This window comes from Aplidium turbinatum, chromosome 10 (assembly GCF_918807975.1).
Source record: "Aplidium turbinatum chromosome 10, kaAplTurb1.1, whole genome shotgun sequence".
Lineage (NCBI taxonomy): Eukaryota > Metazoa > Chordata > Ascidiacea > Aplousobranchia > Polyclinidae > Aplidium > Aplidium turbinatum.
In genome coordinates this window covers 19,592,714-19,612,837 of record NC_137481.1, presented here as the reverse complement: position 1 = coordinate 19,612,837, position 20,124 = coordinate 19,592,714, and the positions used below count along the sequence as shown (strand labels likewise).

At 37.3% G+C, this 20,124-nt stretch overlaps 1 protein-coding gene across 1 annotated transcript; it reads right to left on the bottom strand.

Moving 5' to 3' along the window:
• Nucleotides 1-448: 448 nt before the first annotated feature.
• LOC145778187 (uncharacterized) lies at nt 449-18,871 on the bottom strand. The gene is made up of 6 exons (XM_082589628.1): nt 18,196-18,871; nt 5,215-5,873; nt 4,379-4,943; nt 2,726-3,856; nt 2,210-2,436; nt 449-1,551 (listed from the first exon to the last, which is right to left on the bottom strand). The coding sequence occupies exons 1-6, from the start codon at nt 18,811-18,813 to the stop codon at nt 897-899; spliced, it is 3,855 nt and encodes a 1,284-aa protein (XP_082445754.1). The 5' UTR covers nt 18,814-18,871; the 3' UTR covers nt 449-896.
• Between the last annotated feature and the right edge of the window lie 1,253 nt (nt 18,872-20,124).

The following is a 20,124-nucleotide window of genomic DNA, read 5'->3' as shown; positions in this document are numbered from 1 at the left end:
AAGTAACATTGGAAAATAATATTCTCTTACTTTGACAAAGTATCAATCATTGATTAAAATCACAGAAAAATGAAAATATTCCGAAATGCCAGGACTAAAGAATAGGCTATGGCGAAAACTACTTGATAAAATCACGACCTAGTAAAGTAATGCAATTGATTAAGTTTCGCTTTAGCAACATAATCGTTGGTTAGGCTACTTCACAAATGTAGATACAAACGACCTGTTTTAGCCTAACGCTACGCGGTTCCTGTGTTACCAGCGGTTTGCACTAGCTTTAGGAACACAGTTGCCTCCTCATTGCACATGATTTTGGAACTGTGTTCCGAAAGCCAGTGCAAACCGCTACCACCACAGCGAACTCGCAGCATCAGGCTAAAACAGGTCGTTTGTATCTTACAATTGTGAAGTAAGTAAAATAAGTTGTAGCTAGACGTTGGACCAAAATAAAAAAGGCTGATTTGCTCGTTCAGGGTATCAACTAGTCTAGTTGATCAATGGATCATTGCTTATAGAGCTGCCAGGGATATAGTTGCAATTGGAAACACAAGAGGTTTGAATAAGATGATTTTTCTTTTTCAAAAAAACAAAATTCAACAGTAACAGAAACTCGATAAATTAAAAGAATTGAATCGGCGAATCGTGAACTTAACAAGAAAATATCAACACATACCTCGATTAAATATTTTGCATTATGTCGAGATCTGGAAACGCAAAATGAAGATACGATCAAGCATGCAACCAGCGGTTGGCATTCATTCACGATATTTCAAAGATCAGCATTTAAAATGTTTGATTGACGCATACAAATAACAACTTTTTTAGTCGCAAAGCAATAATGATGGTTTGTCCGTACAGTGAGTGGAAACACTGGAAGGAAATACAGAAAAAAAAACTCAATTAGGATGTTGACAAGAGGGTTTGTGATAAGGGGGTGGAGGTGGGCGCGTTGTGTCCTCTTGTGTATGCTCATCTCCGCCATTTGGCGTGTTTTCTTGGGTGGTAGAAGGCACCACCGGAAGTGCATTAAGTTGCCGAGTAAGCGTAGAAGTTTGATCGTGTAGTAATGGTGAGCTGCTTTCTCGGTTTTCAGTTTCCCCCTCCAGAATGATGGGTGTACCTGCCTTAAAACGCGTTTGTCTCTCTAAAGTACTAAGGCCGCTTTTTCTACTGTCGTCCGCCAAAAAAGAGGATTCAGGAGAGAATACAATAGGAGTGGCTCCATTGCCATTTTCAAGTTCTTTCTTTTCTTTAGATGTTCGTTTTTCTGCCGTGTACGACCGACATTTGACAACCGCAAGAATTACAAGAAGAAGAATGCAGATAACAACGACTATTACTATGATTAAATCAACTGAGATCCCTCCTGCAGCCAAAGTAACAACATCTTCTCCTGAACTCGTTGTTTCCTCGATCTTGGTCGTACTCTTCGACGTGGTTGTAGTGGTCGAGCTAACTGTTGAAGTGACTGTGGTAGGGACAGTTTTCTTCAGGCAGGAATTCATTTTCTTTAAACTCAGCGAACCGATTACGAAACCAGAGTCCAATAACCTGTAAAAAACGATAACACTACAGCTTCTCAACGTTAACAGCGTGTAAATCAATTTCATTCACAATCGCTAAAAATGGTTTTTACTTTCACGAGAAGTTGCAAAATATTAATTATTCTGGTCCACTAATTTAAGCAGCCACGTTGTTTCCGTCATAAATACCATCCGTTTCCGCAAAATAACAAGTCAATCTTTATTGCATTCAAACAAACGGTTTATTATGTTCTATATTTGCAGTGACGTTGTCCAGCTTATGAAGTGCATCACAGACTGACTTCTGCTTAAAGAGAGTAAATTTAATGTCTACCTCACCAAAGAAGAATGGTGTGTGTTTGATGTTAATTTACATATATTTATCGCATATGTGCGTTGCTCTGAACGTTCTTAATACAGTATCAGCGCAACAGAGCATACCACACTTGCACCTTCACAAACCAGGTGCAACAGAGCAGACACACTTAAAATTAATTCGTATACTTGTGTTTATTTTTTTGGTGCTGAATTTGCACTGAAAAAAGCAAAAAGCTTTGCAGTACTGGCCTTTGAACAATTCTATTTAATGCAGTTTCATGAATTCGTTTGCAGGTTGTGAAAGCAGCTCAGTCTTTTTCCGAATCGTAAAAAAGTAAGTTAGCAGAAAGATAAAACAACATATATACCTTTGGTTGACGTCTGGTTTGGTTTGAGTTCCTTTGAACAAAACAGTTCCCATCTTAGCAATGTCCATATATGGGCATTCGTCTTGCGAAGGCAGCGAGTCGTTGTGCCAGGAATATATGACTGACCCTGCTCTAGGCGGATGCACAAAGATGTTATCTGTGTTTTGGTCTTCGTACAAGCCACTTATGACAGACAAAAGGCGCACGGAATCCAACAATGTGAAATTCTGCAATAGAAAAGTTGCAACCAATATCTGTACTCATCCATATTTGTTCTAGGCAGTTTCAGGCAACAAGGTAAAACTTAATTTTTATTTCAACATGACAACAACAATAACAATAATGAGAATCGCGACACTATTAATCAAAAGAAGTTGAAGTTTCAATTTTATCACAATGTAGCCTATTGTAAATGTATGGTAACTTCACAGTAGCTTTAATGAAACACTCGCCAATGAAGACAGAGCTTGCATAAGTAAAAGAAGGAACACATATGAAGTTCCATAATCATCTCACCTGCAAGTTGTAATTAGTTATTTTCATTTGAAACAAATGAGTGACGCCGGGGTTTGCTTCTTCCTTAAGCGGAGGAAGCGGGGTGAAGACTTCGACGAGAATGCTTTCGGTTTTTCTTCCGTAGCCATCAACAGCGGCAAGATTTCCGCGCCATACTATGTGAGTAGAATTAGCTTCTTTAAAATCGGAAAGATCGGACATCATGGGCAACGTTACCACAGACCACTTTTCAGAGGAGACGGTTACCCAAGTTGGCAACAAGCTCTGGTTTGCAGTTAACTTCAGTGTAAATTCGTTGGGACGAGGAGGTGTAGGCCCTCCCACAAACTGAAAGTCAGGTATTTGTTCAACGACGACTTTACCAACAGAAGAGGAAATTCTCATGACAAAATTTGGATCAGTGTTAAAAGGAGGGAAATATTCAAAAGTTGGTTTATTTTTAGAAGATAGAAATTTAGGGCCGGTTGTAGTCGTTGTGAAATTACCACGAGTAACCGTGGGCTTTGGAGTGGGCTTGTTGGAGGTTGGTTGAAAAGTGGTGATTGGGGGCTGAGGAGGTATGATTATTGGGGGCTGAATGAACGTTTTTCCCTTGGAAGGCGTCGATGTAGCCTCCAGTGCTGTTGATGGGATTGTCTGAATCGTTGTCTCAATTGGAGCGTCGCAAGGCCCCAAAAGAACACTTTTTATCGATTTTAACGTAAAAGTTGGACCGAAAGTGGCCTTGAATTCAGGATCAGGCGCGAAACGCTGATTGAAAGATTCGAAATCAGGTTGACCACCCATGCGTGACAAAAGTTGATGAATTTCTTTCTTTTCACATTTACTCTTTGATCCCAAAGAGTTATCGAACCAGGATATAGTTAACCGCTCTTTGGATGGCTCTACTTTCAATACAGTGTACTGTCCAGGGGGTCGAAGAGCGTGCCATCGTGCCTTCAAAGCCATGGATAGATGACGAGCAAAAGTGCTAACTAGGACAGGCAAAGAAAGAGAGTGGTTGTATTTCGAAAAGATCATGACGAATCTGTGATTAGTCGGCTTTGGACGATCAGTGAGATGAATCGCAAAACTGTCCGTCGTGGATTTTCCGCCACTATCCTCAGCCACTAGCAAGTATCCGTAAGAGTTCTGCAAACAAGTCAAGATTAGCCTCAAATGGAGAAAAAAATAGATTAAATATTGCACTGTAATTTTTGCTCACGACTACTGTAACAGTATATTCATTGCAAATTAATGAATTAGTATCCTAAAGCTTGGTGGGTGGATTTAGCCGGTTTAAACCTCTATCTTATTTAAGTAAACTTCTATGTTGAAGTTTTTTACAGTTTGAATTGACAGTGTAGTGAAGTTAGCCACCCTTTAGCCAACTAGGCTGCAAATCTAAAAAGACATAAATTTTGCCAATTTTAGATCTTTTATTTTCAGCAACTTACTTTATGCAATTGCTTGAGTTTCGCTTTTAGCAACATGATCGTTGCTTACTTCACAATGCAGTACTAAAGAACGAATCACTGACTTCAACACCATTCATTATAGCACGTGACTAGGGAACTGTGTTCCTAAAGCTAGTGCAATCCGCTATTACCACAGCGAACTCGCAGCATCAGGCTAAAACAGGTCGTTAAAATCTACATTGTGAAGTAAACTTACTTTATGTGAAGAGCCTTTTTTCTTTGGTGGAATTCCAAAAAAAACTTGGGTAGATAGGTCGAGTCTTAGCCAAGAATCTTCCCCAGAGTTGAGCGGATCCGTACTTATAACGCTCAATGATAATGACCTTGTATTTCCCTCCTCTGGATCAGAGAAGGCATTTATCGGCACTCGATACTCAAAGTATGTTGATGCATGGATAGTGATGTCTTCCATTCCAGCATTTTTCTCAGGAGGATAATTGATCATGGAACTCGGAGACGAGGGAGGTTTAGGAACTGATGGGCTGCTGGGAGATGGAACAAGATGCTTTGGAAGATTTGGAATATACGGAGTAGCCTTTGGATAACGAACAGTTGGACTCTGACGAATCATGTGATTTGGAATCCTTGCTCTTCCAAGTGGCTGGTACCTCTCATCAGCAAGATAAGAATCCAAATCATCTTCACTTACAACGCCTCCTGGATGACGTTTAAAATTATGGCGCGACTTGCGTCCATCGGATGGTGGTGTGGCACCGGCGTGTCTGACAACAGGGGACTTTGGGACATCAAGCCCAGCTTCCCTGCAAAGCAAACGTCAAAATTGGAGGTGCTCTTAAATTGAACGAAAATAAATAAAGATCCCAATATTGGCCCAATATGTAGATATTAAACTAATATTCAGCAAACGTGACTTTAGTATTTATGTTTTGGGCTCTTTATGTTGTTATTAGATTATCCAGGCGTTCCAACCATTTTGCTCTTTCATTAAGTTTTCAAATTAAATTACCAGCAAAAAACACCAAGACAAAAATATTGAAAACTGTTGTTCATCGTCACCACTTATTATATCACCTTCTAAATCTTGTCTCGTCATGATGATGGTGCAGTTTTGGCTTGCGATTTTCCACGCGCCACTTTGTTACAGCGAATCCAAGCAATTGGGCTAAAGAACCGTTTCTTGCAGACTGCTCAATGATATCTAAGCCGGTGAGTTCGACAGAGTCAGCACTGCAGCCAAGCGACCAATAAACACCGACACCTGGGGGATATTTTGGCAAGCCGGTAAGATCTCCACTGCCGGAGAGAAAAGCGGTGTGTTCTTCGATGTTTTCTGTTTCAAGAGTTAAAGAATTTCGTTGGGCGGGGCTGAATGTATGTACAAATGATGACAACTTTTGCAGCAAAGTCACACGCTGTTCGGCGTTCAGTTGCTCTTTGTCGACATCTAGTATCACGCCAAGCGTCACAACAGTTTCCGTTGGGAGACAACCAAGATCATTGAGCCCTGGCTTCCAGTGAAGATAAGCCTCTGTGCTTGCAGAATGAAAACTTTTCTTTGGTTCTACTTCGACAAGACAAGGAACTTTTCTGACTACTGCATTCTGGTCTGCTGCTATAATCATAAAATGATACGGCACGCCAGAGTGCCTTTTCAAAGGAACTCCTTCAAGTGTACGCGTGGTTTTACTATAAAGAATCCAATCATAGAAGATATGATTTGAAGCGTGGATCTGCAATAAAATAGCTCAATTAAAACATGTTCCGTAATGCTTACCTTTGTTATATAACTAAACCTACAAAACGTTTTTTCAAGTTGTGTAGAGTGAGAAATGCTTTTCAGCATCTACTGTAGCTTAACCAGATGTCGAACTAGCATTGTGTGATTTGAAGTCAAATGTCTTACCCATTCCGCCACTGAACAAAACAAAACTAATTGCAGCAACAAAATGTACACCCAATCAAGCATCCCTTTTTTAAGAGTCACTCATAACCTGAAGTAATTTAACGATCAATTGTTGAATATGCATCAGAATCAGAACTGATATCGAAAAACTGTCAAAAGATGGACAATGTGCGGATTTTTCGAATGCATTATTTGTAGTTCTTCTGTATTTTACAATGCAACAGGGTCCGTGCATTAAAAAGCAACAAAGTAGGTTCCAGCCGGAATAAACTACTTTAAAATAACTACAACTTAATGCATCTGAAAAAATTCTACTCAATGATGCGAAGATTTCAAACTATGAAAGCAGCTCAAATCACTTGAGGATGGCAAATAGCACATAATTTTCAAGGCGGGTATTACAGAATAACATCAAACGCGTTATTACGTTTTCTCTTAATGTAATTTTGCAGCAAACAATTTATTTTTGATCATGCAGATGAAAATAACATGGTACAAAATCACTACTGATTTTACGTTCAACGTTAAGTAGACACAACGCCTGCAGACGTTGAATCATTGTAAAAAACGACTGATTTGTTATCTGAGAACGTATCATTGCCAACGAAAAAATCACAGGTTTTTTCTCCTACAGAAAAGATTTCAGCAGCAATTTTGAAAATAGCTCAATCTCAATCGATGAGAATTGGCCCTGTATTTTCAAGCTTTGCAGTTGCTAGAATATGTAAGACTTCAGTTGAAATATGTTATTATACTGTCTTTGCTCTATACACAATTTAGATGACAAAATACATTGCAAATTTGATTGTTTGCAAAACTAAGCTCGAGGGAAAAAGGTGGAATTTAAAACTAAATCATGTCCAAGAAGTTTCCTCACTAAAAAAATCATAAAAGAGACATTACAAAACATTTAGTAAAATGACGCAATCACAATGATGCACAAAACTTCAATGTTCAATTTAATTTTTTTTTACGCAGAAATATGTTCTAGGATTGAATCTATGTGAACTCACTTTACGTGAAACCAAAAGCTAAAACGCTGAAGACAGACATAATAACAAAATGGTACGGTACCTTAAGTTTTTGTTTAAAATTCTAATTTCCAAGTGCTCGTTTACTGAAGAAAACGGATAGCTTTTACTTGAAATCTAAACCTACTGTAAGTTATATTAGAAAGAAAGGCATACAAACGCTCAGACAAGGTCTTTCAGATAACTAAATCAAAGAGAGAAAGTTTTGTTTATAAATTGCATTATTTGTTGCGATAATTCGGTTTCATTTTGCCGAGTATTTCGAGTTTGGGAACAAGCTTTTCGCTCGTGGCATATTTTTGCGCCAAAGTCATGATTATTGACCTCAAAAAAGAAAATACATAAAGCAGAGAGAGCAAATTGATACAAAAACAATATCTTTTGACTGCGTTGCACTTCATTTCGATTCATCGCTGGTCGCTCGATTTGGGACGCAATTGACTGTGACGAAAACATAGAAATCAGGCTAAAAAACACCCTTGAAAGTACTAAGTGGGCGCTAACGAGGCTTGGATTGCAGTAATATTCTCTCAACAAACAAATAGGTAATAAGATGATGTAGTTACACACGACAATCTATACAATAACGGATCCGGTTACAAGAGATACAATGTAATTTTTAAGATGACACTCCAGTTACGATGCTATTGACTGCTAAAACAGGAAGTTTAATTTCAAGAAAGATCTCCAGTTAAAAAGCACAAGAAATTGTAAATCTCAATCATTCCATTAAACGTAAAGTCTTCCAGTGAAAGCTTTCTTGCAGACATAGGTTTAAGTTTTATGATTAACTGTAAAAAAATAAAATCCGTCCAAGAATCAATCTAGTTTCGAAGATTACCTTCCCGCTACTACTAAGTTTTAACTTTATGAAAGAAATTTGTAAATACAACATTGGTTCCATCAGTTTTCACAATTGTTAAGGACTGCAATTATTTATTGGTCACATTTCTGAAAATAAATGTTGGAAACCCGTCTTTTTAGACTTTGCTAAAACATATCCGATCGACAATTCTGTAATGCCCGGGAAATCATACAAAAGGATATAGAAACATGCACAGAACATACAAGAAGTATGTAGCTACAATAACAACTCTGCACAAGTGTGAGAGTCTTAGCTTTCCGCAAAACCTTCAAAAGTGACCGTTGAATGTCTAAAGTAAATGAAATTTCTGCTTTAACAACTAGCTTGTGTCATTGGGCAATGTCCAATGGACATGTGGCATACTCGGGATGCATGTTAATTCTGTGATTTGGAACAACCCATCATCTTGATTGTCTGATGACATATTGCATCACATTGAAAATGGCGAAAAACGAAACGAGTGTAAAGGGTTAAAAAAAACTTATCGATTTTTATGTAATACGACGAAAAGCAATGTTGGTGGATTAAAAATACTGAAAAATAAGACAAGAAAACTATTTACCTTTAATGAATTTCCCAATCAACAAAATAATATCCTTTTACGTTGTTTCAACGTCACAAGGAAACATTTGTTACAGTAATACGACTGTTCTTGTCTTAGCTGATTGTGAACGTGTATTTGAGAGTATTAAATATATGAAAAAACCATTATAGTATAAAAGAAGAAATCTATTCCATTAGCTTACACATTAATGCATTGCTTGCCAACAAAAGCTCTGGAGAAAATAGGCTACGAAGTGCCAATATTCTTAAATCTTAGCCACCCGCAACATCCTGATAGCTCTAGAACTGTTTTAGTGCCAGCGGAGATGTAACCGACAAGGGAAAATCTCTCCCTTGGTAAATTAATTCTAATCCTGTGACTCTTTGCTTATAATTTGCTTCACAAACACGGAATTTGCATGAAAGCCGTGGCCAGTGTATCTCGCTTAGCTGCATTCTGTCCAGCAACAACAATAAAATTACCCTGCAGATTTATTGGTGTGTCACGAGGTGCTTGCTCTATAACTTGTGTCACGTCGATTTGGGAGTCTGTTTGAACCCACAATGTTCGTAGAAATGACTACCGACGAAGAAGTGAACCACGAATACGAACAGCGATGATCTTTGATTAGTTCATTCACATCGTGGGCAGTGGCTACGTACAGCAATCCCTACTGTAATTCTTAAAAATATCGCAGAGTCACACACAACTTATGTGTACCCTGCTAACAAATCGTTTCTTTTCTACGTTGATTCATGGTTGATTCAACGTCTTCAGACATTCCATCAATCTAAAAAGACTGACTTGATGAGTATGCAAAGTTCCGGTCGTCTTTAACACATAACAGTAAGGTTTTGTGTTGAGCATAAATGGCTGCAGTCAAAGTGAATAACAACCTGCGAACCTGGAAACGGGGAATGCAGTCGCTTTGCGGTATTGAAACCCCAGCAATCCAACATGCACATTTTAATCAAATAGTTTCTACACTTTACTTTCTTTTCGGTTCCAAAATTACTCGCATTGCTTCAAGTTCATGTATAAAATTGCAGCATGACATGGCGAAAGCGCAATTACCTTTCAAGCAGATGCATCGATTTCCACAAAGTACAAAAAAAAGTTAGTCAGATTATTATATCTCAACAGCGAAGGCAAATCGCTTTAATTCAACAAAAATCCAATTTATAGCCCGTCCCTCAATAAAATCTCAATCCATATTCTCTTGATCGATAAGGACGAGAGAGCCGACGGAAACGAACTTATGATTGGAAAACTTACACTGTAGATTAACTCATTATATTTTCTAACAAAACAATGAAAAAGAGGCTCGATTTATTAATTGAATGCTACGTGCTTGTAGAAGTTACATTGGTTGGTGTCAAAGTGACTTATAAAATATACGTATTGGATTTCCGTGTTATTGAAATGATCTTTGTTTTTAATATCAGAAGTCAATCCCAGACAGTAAATCTGTCGTCTGCAGACGTTGAATTAATGTAAAAAACGACAGATTTGCTGTCTGGGGTATTGCTTTGTCGTGGCACTGTTTTTACAACATCTGCTTGCATTCAGTTTCTTATCTTCTCCGTTTTGTAAAGATAGCTCCTCAACGTATAATAATATAAAAATAAACACAACACCATTGCGAAAAAGCTCCAAAAGCGGAAAAAACAAGTGCCTTAAATAAACGCTGCCACTCCTAACAATCTAGTCGTACAAACGCCGAAGTCGTATTTAGCAACATTTCAATTTCAAAACCACTAAAAAGTTCAAAGCGATTGTTGTGTATCGCTGTGTTAGGTTTATACGTTCGAAGCGTTTAAACTCCACTTGACTAAAACCACAAATGATTTTCAGTCAATTAAACCAGGTGGAATCATTCCTTTATGGCTGTGATACTTGTTATACCAAACGCCGAAATACGCTGCATTATTTGAACAGGCGCAAACTAATCGCTCCCAAGAAAGCACTCGATGACTGAAACATTTGAGCTACTCTTACTTGAAGCAAGCAAGAAAACAACATCACAATACGATAAACTGTTCAAAAAATCAGGTGGAAGTTTCCTTCACAAATCTAGTGGTCGCCGACTGCCATTCAAAAGTTCATGCTCGCCATTAGGCAACATTTGCACTTTATTGACGTCACCATTACGTTGCAAGACAATATTGTGACGCAAAAACAGACAGTTATTTGTGACAACGAATTTAGTGATGCGGAACATTATCCTCCAACCAGCTCATTAGAAGACACGACCACGACATTAGTAGAAATAAATTATTCAGGATTTGAAAGAGGCATTGACGCGGGAACAATGGGATATATTATTTTATCCTCAAAAATGCGTTGAAATGTCACGGAAATCATCGCAAGCATTTTCCTTTTCCTATGTGATGCTTTCAATGTAACAATTTTAAATTAAAGCATTCTCGACAGAATTCTTTCCTCAGCACAAAGGGGAAATAAAATAACCGGTAAATTACGGTCCATAAACTATTTTCGCGGGTAAAAAAGTGGTTGTACAATGCTACAGGTTAACATCACTTTCAATGATGATGAAATGTATAGAATAGTAATAATTTTTCAAACTGGTGAAAGCTCCGTTTTACATCACTTTGATGTCTGGCGACATGGTAATGTTGAAAGCTTAACACCATAGACCACACTAGCACGGCTATGGTGTAGCTGACAGACAAAAGACGCTTTTTTTTAAACAAGAAAAATATCAGAAGTGGCTTCTTTGCTTGTATTTTGCCTTAAAATGTGAGATGTAGATAAAACAGAGGTGTTCTGGGTCTCTTTAAACTACTTCCCCTTGACAAACAACTAAAGACACGTAAGGGGTACCAGTGGTATCTTAATTGTCAGGTTAAGGAATACGGAAGAAGAAATACGGAATAATAAGGCAACGAAATATCTTCTGACAGGTGTCAAACTCACAACAATTATTGGCATGAACAACTCGGGTTACATGTCTTGTAATACAAACAAATTTACTTCAACACGAAGTTAACAAGGAATCATCTGGAGGTTAATTGTCGGCTTAAGAAATACGGAATAAGAAATATGGATTAAGGAATACGGAATGAGAATACGGAATAATAAGGTTAATATGGAATCATCTGGAAGTTAATTGTCAGGTTAACTAAAGGCAAAACGCTTAGGTTGCAACCCTTATGCACCTAACGGAAATGTTTTCACGGACCGTTTGCAGAAGATTTTTATCAAGAATGCGCTCCTATAGGCTTCTGAATTGACCCTGCAAGTTTTACAAAATTACTTGTAAACATATGGATTTTATTGCTAGAACTTTTGCACTTTTTCGTAACATCAATGAGTTCATAGACCTCTTGGAGTGAATTTTATGAGAGATCTCTTTCTGCAATCGATTTGATAACCCAATACGACTCCCAATTTGCTGCTAATGAGCTTATGAAATCACACGAAAAGTTTTAGAAAAGCAACAGTACTTTTATTTATTCGAAATCATAAAGCAACGAAAAAACAACGAAAAAACAACCACTTCAAAGGTAATTTTAAACTTTGCACATTAAACAAACAGTGTGGGAAAGCAGCAATCTTGAATAATTAATTGGAAGCTCCCCAGACGGTAGAGACAATGGCTCGCAAAGCTATGAAGTTCAAAACATGAAATTAGTTCAGCATGGCATGAAATTGGACTTTAACCAACCAAACATCTACTGCAGGAAATAGTTGTAAAACCTTGACCCAATTGACCATCGAACTTCCGAAATACTGCAGCAGAACGCACAAACTAAATCGTAACACGCCACAGCCTTTGATTTGGTCCACTGCTATCTAACTTGGTAAAGCCCAGGATAATGTTAACGTTGAAAATTGCCCACAAACGTTGGAATAAATTTTGTCGCTATGAGGTCAAAGCTGCTTGCTTATTATTAACAATTTCAAGCCATGCGATAAGATCTTAACGTGCACTTACCTGAGGTAGAATGTGATTTGAAACCCACCACATGAAACTTAATTTAACGAATTGTCTAGTTGAATCGGTAAAAGTGTTTTGGTAATTTTAACCATTTGCAAGCGCACACTAATTTAGCTACGACATCTTACACTTCTCTGGCATTCAGTAAAAATTCCTTCTTGTTGTAAGTAATAACAAAAGAATGCAGGGAGTTCTATTAAAAACGTAGCACGTTGAAGATCATCAATTTGAATTATTCAGTCAATTTCAGTCACCATTGCTTGAATTTTTTTTAAATAAAACGACGCAAATTCAAAGGAACTTTGCAATTCAACCAAATTGAGTCAGGGTGAAAGTATATAATGGGAGCAACCACTTTTTATTTAATTTATTTTTTATAAAAATAATGAGCTTTTAATTTAAAATACATCAACTAGCGAGCCTATGTTGCGCCATCAGTGAAGAGTTCGCCGTGTTTTCAAGGTAACTAACGTCCTTGGATATACCTCAATACCTCATTGCAAAACTTTAGAAGCAATTTATGGCAAGAAAACAACAATCTTAAAAGGCTATCTTAAAAGTTTTATGACTTTCAAGAGATCACATTACGAACAAAAACTCACAAAATGATTTTACCATTTATGATCTTTACAAAAAGATATAAAAACTAGACAATGGGTAGACCCGTGCGTAGTTCAACGGCACATTGATAGCTGCATTTTACGCCTGCAGCAAGCTGTTTGCTTAGCTTCAGAAAGCCGACAAAGCATAAAACAACAGCTGAGTTGATACGAAATAATTTTAACAGCGAACATTGAGTCAGCTAACAAAAGCAATACTTTTACGTTCATTCAACGTTTAAAGACGTTGACATAAATCTGTAAACAACATATAAGCTGCTGGTAATTTCCAGCATTTTGGAGCAAAGATTGTTCCAGAATCGATTTCTACCAGATTCTTAATTTCTGCGTTATCACCAAGCCCACAAATGTAATGAAGCTATGATAGTTGAATAATGATCAGTTATGTAAAGCAAAATTACTCATATAATTCCTAAGGCTTCATTTTTGTGTGCAACGCATCTACTGTGAAGCAGCTCTTATACTCTGCTCTGCAGATAGTTTGAATTGGACGATTGATAAAAGTAGGCTAGCCAAGACGAATGCCAGCAAGTGTGGCATCTAAGCATATATCGTAACCAAACAAGCTGATTGAAACAAAAATATGTCTTTACTTCTACGAATTTGTTTTTAATTCACTTTGTTGGAAGGAAATTATTATTGTTTTGAACAAAGGTAGCTGCGTTTGGCTTTCGGATCGAATGAAAAACGAATCTGTATAAGGGAGACTCAGAAAGCAAATTAAAGTTCAAAACTGAATTTATTTTTAAAGAAAAGAATCTTTTATTTTGCTTTTGCAGTGTTTCATGTCACGTTAAGTATCTTCGTGAAGTTTAGTTTTATTTCGTGTTGCTTTTCATAAAAAAATTCGTTTATTTCCAGCAAAAAAAAAGCTTGCTTCAGGCAGATGCAGCCCCAACCACAGTGAAAGAACATACACGCTTATAGTTTTCATCATGTGCAGTTCAAAAATTGCCACATAATGTATTCAGAAAAATGCGTAAATTGAACTTAAACAATTGACTAAGCGTGAATGCAACATAACCCAGTACTGTTAATATCTCAAACAACAAATCAGTCCCTTTTTACATTAATTCAACATCTGCCCACGTTGCAGATGATAGAAAAAGAGACTGATTAGTTGTCTGGAAAAAACAGCTGTCAGATGATATACCTTAGTACTGACATTCAGTGACTCTTGGAAAAAAGAAAATTGCAAAGTTAAGACGGCGGTCGGCAAATGAAACAAAAATACCACATTAACGAGTCCGGTTGGTAGGCAACATGTTGCTAGATAACTACCCCTCATGATGCAGGTACCAACACACTCCGCTAAAACTTAAGATTGTCATGCGTAAGACTTCGCAAAGTCAACAAAAATGGCAAAGTTTGTTTGCGAATACGACATTGTATTCGTATTTCGCTACTTTCTCAGCAACCTAGTCGCATCGATGATATAAAGCAGGGGTCGGCAAACTTTCTGTACTACTGGGCCAAATCTACAAACTTCCGGTAACGCGCGGGCCGCATAAATTTCAACCTATAAACAATCACCATATTATCCTTAAAATCATGGCGCACCTGCAACTCCTATTCCTGTGTCTATTGCACAATGAGACGTGTTTGTTGCCGTTTCATATTTATTGTCAAACACATATTAAAACGCAATGCATTGTTTTTATTTAGTTATCATTTATCAATGTGAAGGATGATGTTGTTTCTGTGTCATGGCCAAGGTGTTTAAATCAACTGGCAACTTTGTTGATGATATTTGCAATACGTAATTCAAATGACGATCTGACAGGCGAGTGCGAAGTTTATTCTTTGCGTAATTCATTTTTGAAAAAAGCTGCTCACAGCAATATGTGCTTCCAAACATGCACATTACAGGTTTTGCATTGTCATACAGATGAGGATAGGTGGATTTCTGGACATATTCTTTAAAAAAGTTGGCAATTGGAACTGAATCGTATTTGGCCTTCAATATGTTGGATGATTGAAGTTCAATGTTCAACCAAAGACTGGCTGCTCTCTAGTAGCCTTCCACTGTAGTCCGGGAACATCGTGAATCTGGGGTGGTAAAAAGATAGACCCTTGGCCCCAGAGGCTCACACGACGACGAAGACGATTGAAGTTCAATTATTTCCATTTGCATCTCATGTGGCATAGTATTGACATCCATTGAAAATGGAAGGCAAATAAATCGAATCTGTTTTTTTGATTTTTTAAATCGCAAAATCGAGATTCAAAGTTAGTTTTAGTGGAAACGATAAGTGATATGTAGGCTACTTATCAGGGTTGGAAGGTTTACAAAGGCCAAAATTGGGAAAATAAGCAAAGTTGGAATTGATTAATTGAGTTTCCCAAAGACGTAGCTTGTTTACGAAGGCATTAATATGATCATACATCTGATTAATAAATTGCTCCTTTCCTTGTAGTTGTAAGTTTAGCTTGTTCATATGAGAAGTGAAATCAGTGAGAAAGGCTAAATCTGTTAACCAATCAGGATCACTCAGTTCATCAATGCCGAAACCTGAATTCTTTTGTTTCAAGAAAGTCCCTATTTCGTTTCGCAAATCATAAACCCGTTGTAACATAGCACTGCGACTTAGCCATCTAACCTCGCAAAATACACCAGATCTTGATATACAGCATTCATCACTCCAAGTAAACTTTTGAATTGGCTGTGGTTAAGGCCTCTTGCCAAAACAAAGTTGATTATTTTAACAACAGTAGACATTGTTATGATATAAAATGAATTCATGCGTACATAATGATGAAACTTTAGTGTATGCACTAAAAGTAAGATCGTTCGAGGGCCGCAAAAAGTTTGTCCGCGGGCCGCATTTGGCCCGCGGGCCGCAGTTTGCCGACCCCTGATATAAAGGCATCAAACTGAAGCTATGTCATGATTTGACCAAATAAAACAAATAGAGATTTACGCACGCTGGTCTAATTACAGATATTCTTTCGGCAGTAGACTTCCTTCGTGCAGCAGTGACAAACATTCACAAACAGTCAGTTGATTCTCGCATTTATCAATTAGGATATCACGATGAAAGTGGAAATTACGGTTGAAATCATTAAGTCATTATTTTCTAAAGATTTAGCCAATCGTGATCATAATGTCAAAAGTGCGTTTTCGTATTTAAATCTTGACTTTTATCATGAAGAAGGATGTAATATTTAGGGCTGCTTCCAAAGCCATAAGCAATATCCGATTCAATCAACACATCTCACTAATATCTCACCTCAAATCAGAGAAAGCGATGAAAGCCACATGTCGTCGCTATCGAGGATTTTCATTTAAACATTGTCACCAGACGTAAAAACTACTTCAAATGACACTGTCAGCGACAGATCTTTGACCCCTCAAAGCAAATCAACTGTTTTTTACATTGATTCAACGGTTGATTTGTTGTCAGAGACTGCAGTGCATGGACAAGATTAGAGCTTCACGCTGCTTTAAAGATAAATTAACTTCTGAAAGTTGAACCTGTCTAATCTCACACAACAAAATCCGTAATTTTTGCATTGATTCAACGTCTGCAGACGTATTTTAAAAATGACGGATTTTGCTGTGTGGGGTGTTACAAGTCAGAGGAACTACCGACGGTAGAGTAACAAGAAGTTTACTGGAACATGAACTTGAAAATACAACATTCGGTGAATAAAACGTAATAACAATGGAGGATAATAACAACTAATCAAAAATAAACGACAAATGCTTAAATACTAAAAAAGAATTTGAAACGCGTAGGATGCTTTCGATAGTCAGTAACAAGGTGGTTTAGCCTGCTAGGCGTTATGTTCTGCGAAAGCTCTTGAACAATTTCTCGTAAAGAAATAAATTCGTCTTTTTGTATACAGCCTGATTTTTTAGCATATACGCTTGAAATCTAAAATATACCGACAGGCCGTAATACCGAGATCTTTCAGAATCTACATTTAGAAGTAGAGTCGATCACATACTTTTTGGGTTCAAGTAAAATCCAATTCAAAGAGTTTTACTGGAAACAATATCACAATACTTAAAAGAGAAAGTCTCCTTAGTTCGATTTTTGAAAATAGACTCACAAGCTTCTGTCAAAGATATCTGAAAAGTCCATTAAAACAAAACCTAATCGCCTATACAGGCTTCAGACTTATGAAAAAGAACATTCAAATGCAACTCCAGAAGCCATGCCATGAGCAAACCCCTTTGAATGAATAATGAAGCTCGTAGTCGCGAAAAGCAACAGTAATCGAGACATTTTCCCCTTTGCAAAACGATAGAAAACACTTTTAACTTAAGTTGCCGGAAAGGTTAAACTTTCGTTCACTTTCAAAAACTCTGCATGAGTTTTCATTTCTTTAGACGCCGCAATATCATAAGGGCATCGGGATGATGGACAATGGACATACTATCGAAAAAAAAAATACTAATCGTTTTTCTTTGCAGAGTGAACAATGTGATTAGGCAAGCTGCGACCACTTCGCCACCACGAAAGAGAATCACGTGCAATGTCAACTTTGTTCCTTAAGAGGAAGAAATTATAATACTGTCAGTACATGCATCATGCTATGCCTAAGCGGAACAATAACTATTCCTATCCCAAATGTTTGTAAAGCACTTGAGCTAAGTGAGGTTATCAAAGAACACACATGATAAAACTTGTAATACTTCAGGAGACTTACTATGCGGCTTTGTTTGGTTGATGGTTAACCTACGCTAAACTACTGTAGTGTCATCCCAAAAGAGCTTGTAATAGACTGTCCAAGCAACACAAGGAACACTACACAATGACGCTTTGTTTTTGGGGTTCAGTGAAGGTACAACAGAGCAAAACATAAGAAACTAATTTGATGCTAAAAGTGGTTTTTTAATATATTTCATTCTAACAACGAAATATGTGTAGTGTTCAGATAGTTATTACGGGAACAAAACTATTTGATCAACTTACAGTACATTTTCAAAACTACTTCAGGTGTATCTCATTCTAAAGAATTATCATTATTAGAAGCAGCCGATTTTTTTTACACATTTTCTTTCCTACAGTTGTTATAGGTTTATAAGCTTGTTGATCTTCAGAAATGTGGCATTCACGTTCAGTATTCACGCGCCCCTTGTGGATATAGCCTACTACATTATAATTGCATAAGTATTTACCTTTATCTCGCTCTCGTTTGTTATGTCATCAGGAAATCGTTTCTCCATCTCATCTTGAAGAGATTGGATGAAAAGGCTGCCGACTGTGGCGGTGAATTTACAAGACTCATCTAAAGCCCAATCAGAATCTAAATCGTATCCGTTGAAATTGTCCAGCATGGTAGATTGATGATAGATGCTTTCATCTTTCTCGCTGAACGAAGGTATGAGGAATCGGCTGGGTTCTAAACCCAAAGACTGGTGGTGCGCGTCTTGAGCGCAAGCAGGAAATGGCAAGGACAGTAACACAATGCAATATAAGAAAATTATATAAAACATCTCGGTTTGACACAACTTTTGTGACCACTTATAATGAAAGTCTTTGTGCTTTTTGTAAGTGTGACAGTTTCTATGACAGACATGAAGTTGTGTATCTTGAGCAGAACAAATCGAATCTCTTGTGGACCATGAAGTATTTGCATTCGGAGTAGAAATTTTTACGAGATCTCCTTGTCTGCTGTCTGCATCAGAATACGAATTTGGAAAGAAAAGTTTCTTTTCATCCGCTTTCACACCACGTCCAAATATAATATTTGTCTCTCGCATTTTGTAGTTTCCGCTTTGTAGCAGCCACAGCATACACAGATAGATTGATCAATTTCTTACATTTCGTAAAAAATAAGCTACTTAAAGTTAGAGCACCTGCTGCAAAGTAAACAATAAAACCCTTTGAAGTGATTGATTGAGGGAATATATGCCTATTGTATTTTTCAACCATCCTTCTCCAACTAAATTGCTGAAAAAAAATTCTCACACTTTATACCAATGCTTCAAGTTAGAAAACCTCCAATTCAAAATCAATTCTATTACATTGGCTTATTTAACTTTGTTTCTTTTACAGAAACAATCTAATTGAACAAAACAAGTGCCAATCGCGTATGTGTATTGTGTAATTTGTTGCTTTTTCATGTCGCAGATTTGACAGCTGCAGACTTTAACCGATATTCAAGTGGTCTATTGGTACATTTATTTTATAAAAAACATTTTCTTCTCAGCCTTGTTTATCTTCGTCTGACATGCATCCAGTGTAAACAGCAATGCACCTTGGATGACGCCTAGAAAATGGAAACTACTATTTCCTTGACCATCCGATGTTTTATAAACTTTATAGTTTTTCCACACAGAAAGTGTGTCCATACATGCAAAACAATTACGTCACATTTTTTCTTGAATTTATACATTGCAACACCAGCCAAGGCGAAAATAGATTAAATGATTGAATGAGTATTTATGTTCAAAAGTATGTACGTTCAAAGATGCAAACTAGTGCTCAGCCTTGTGCTGATAGCCAGGAAGAACGCTTCCTTCTTTCCAGCGGCTTGTAGAATGTTGCGTCGAAATTGTCACGCTTCCCTTTCTTCTTCAATTGTTTCTTCATAGTTTTATACAATGGAAAAAGTTCGTACTCGATAATAACGACTAAGAGAATGTATTGCTAGAATCACTCCATGATTCAGCACTCAGGACCAAACCTTTGCTTTGTCGTAATCTCCAAAACCTCACAACCTAATACAGTTCTTTGCTTTTAACCAACGCGTACACCTCCTTTTTAACTTTAAAAGCATGTTCTGTGGTTACAATGACATAAAAACTAATAGTAACACAATACGAGATACGAAACCGCTTCACATCTGCCTCAATTAGAAGCTGATAAGCTACAGTACACCGCCAGTCCCAAAAGCCACTCTCTTGTATGCTTGCTGAATTACTCCATATCTATAAATCAACATAAGAACAATAAGACTTCAGAGATTGTTTAACAAGCTACCCAGCCTACATTTCAAGAGCAAATAATGGTGCTGTGGTAAGGCTTTAGCTACATTGAAAGATACGAGGTAGGCGCGACTATGTTTTCGTCTTATCAATGTTTAACGTTGTAGAAACTACAAA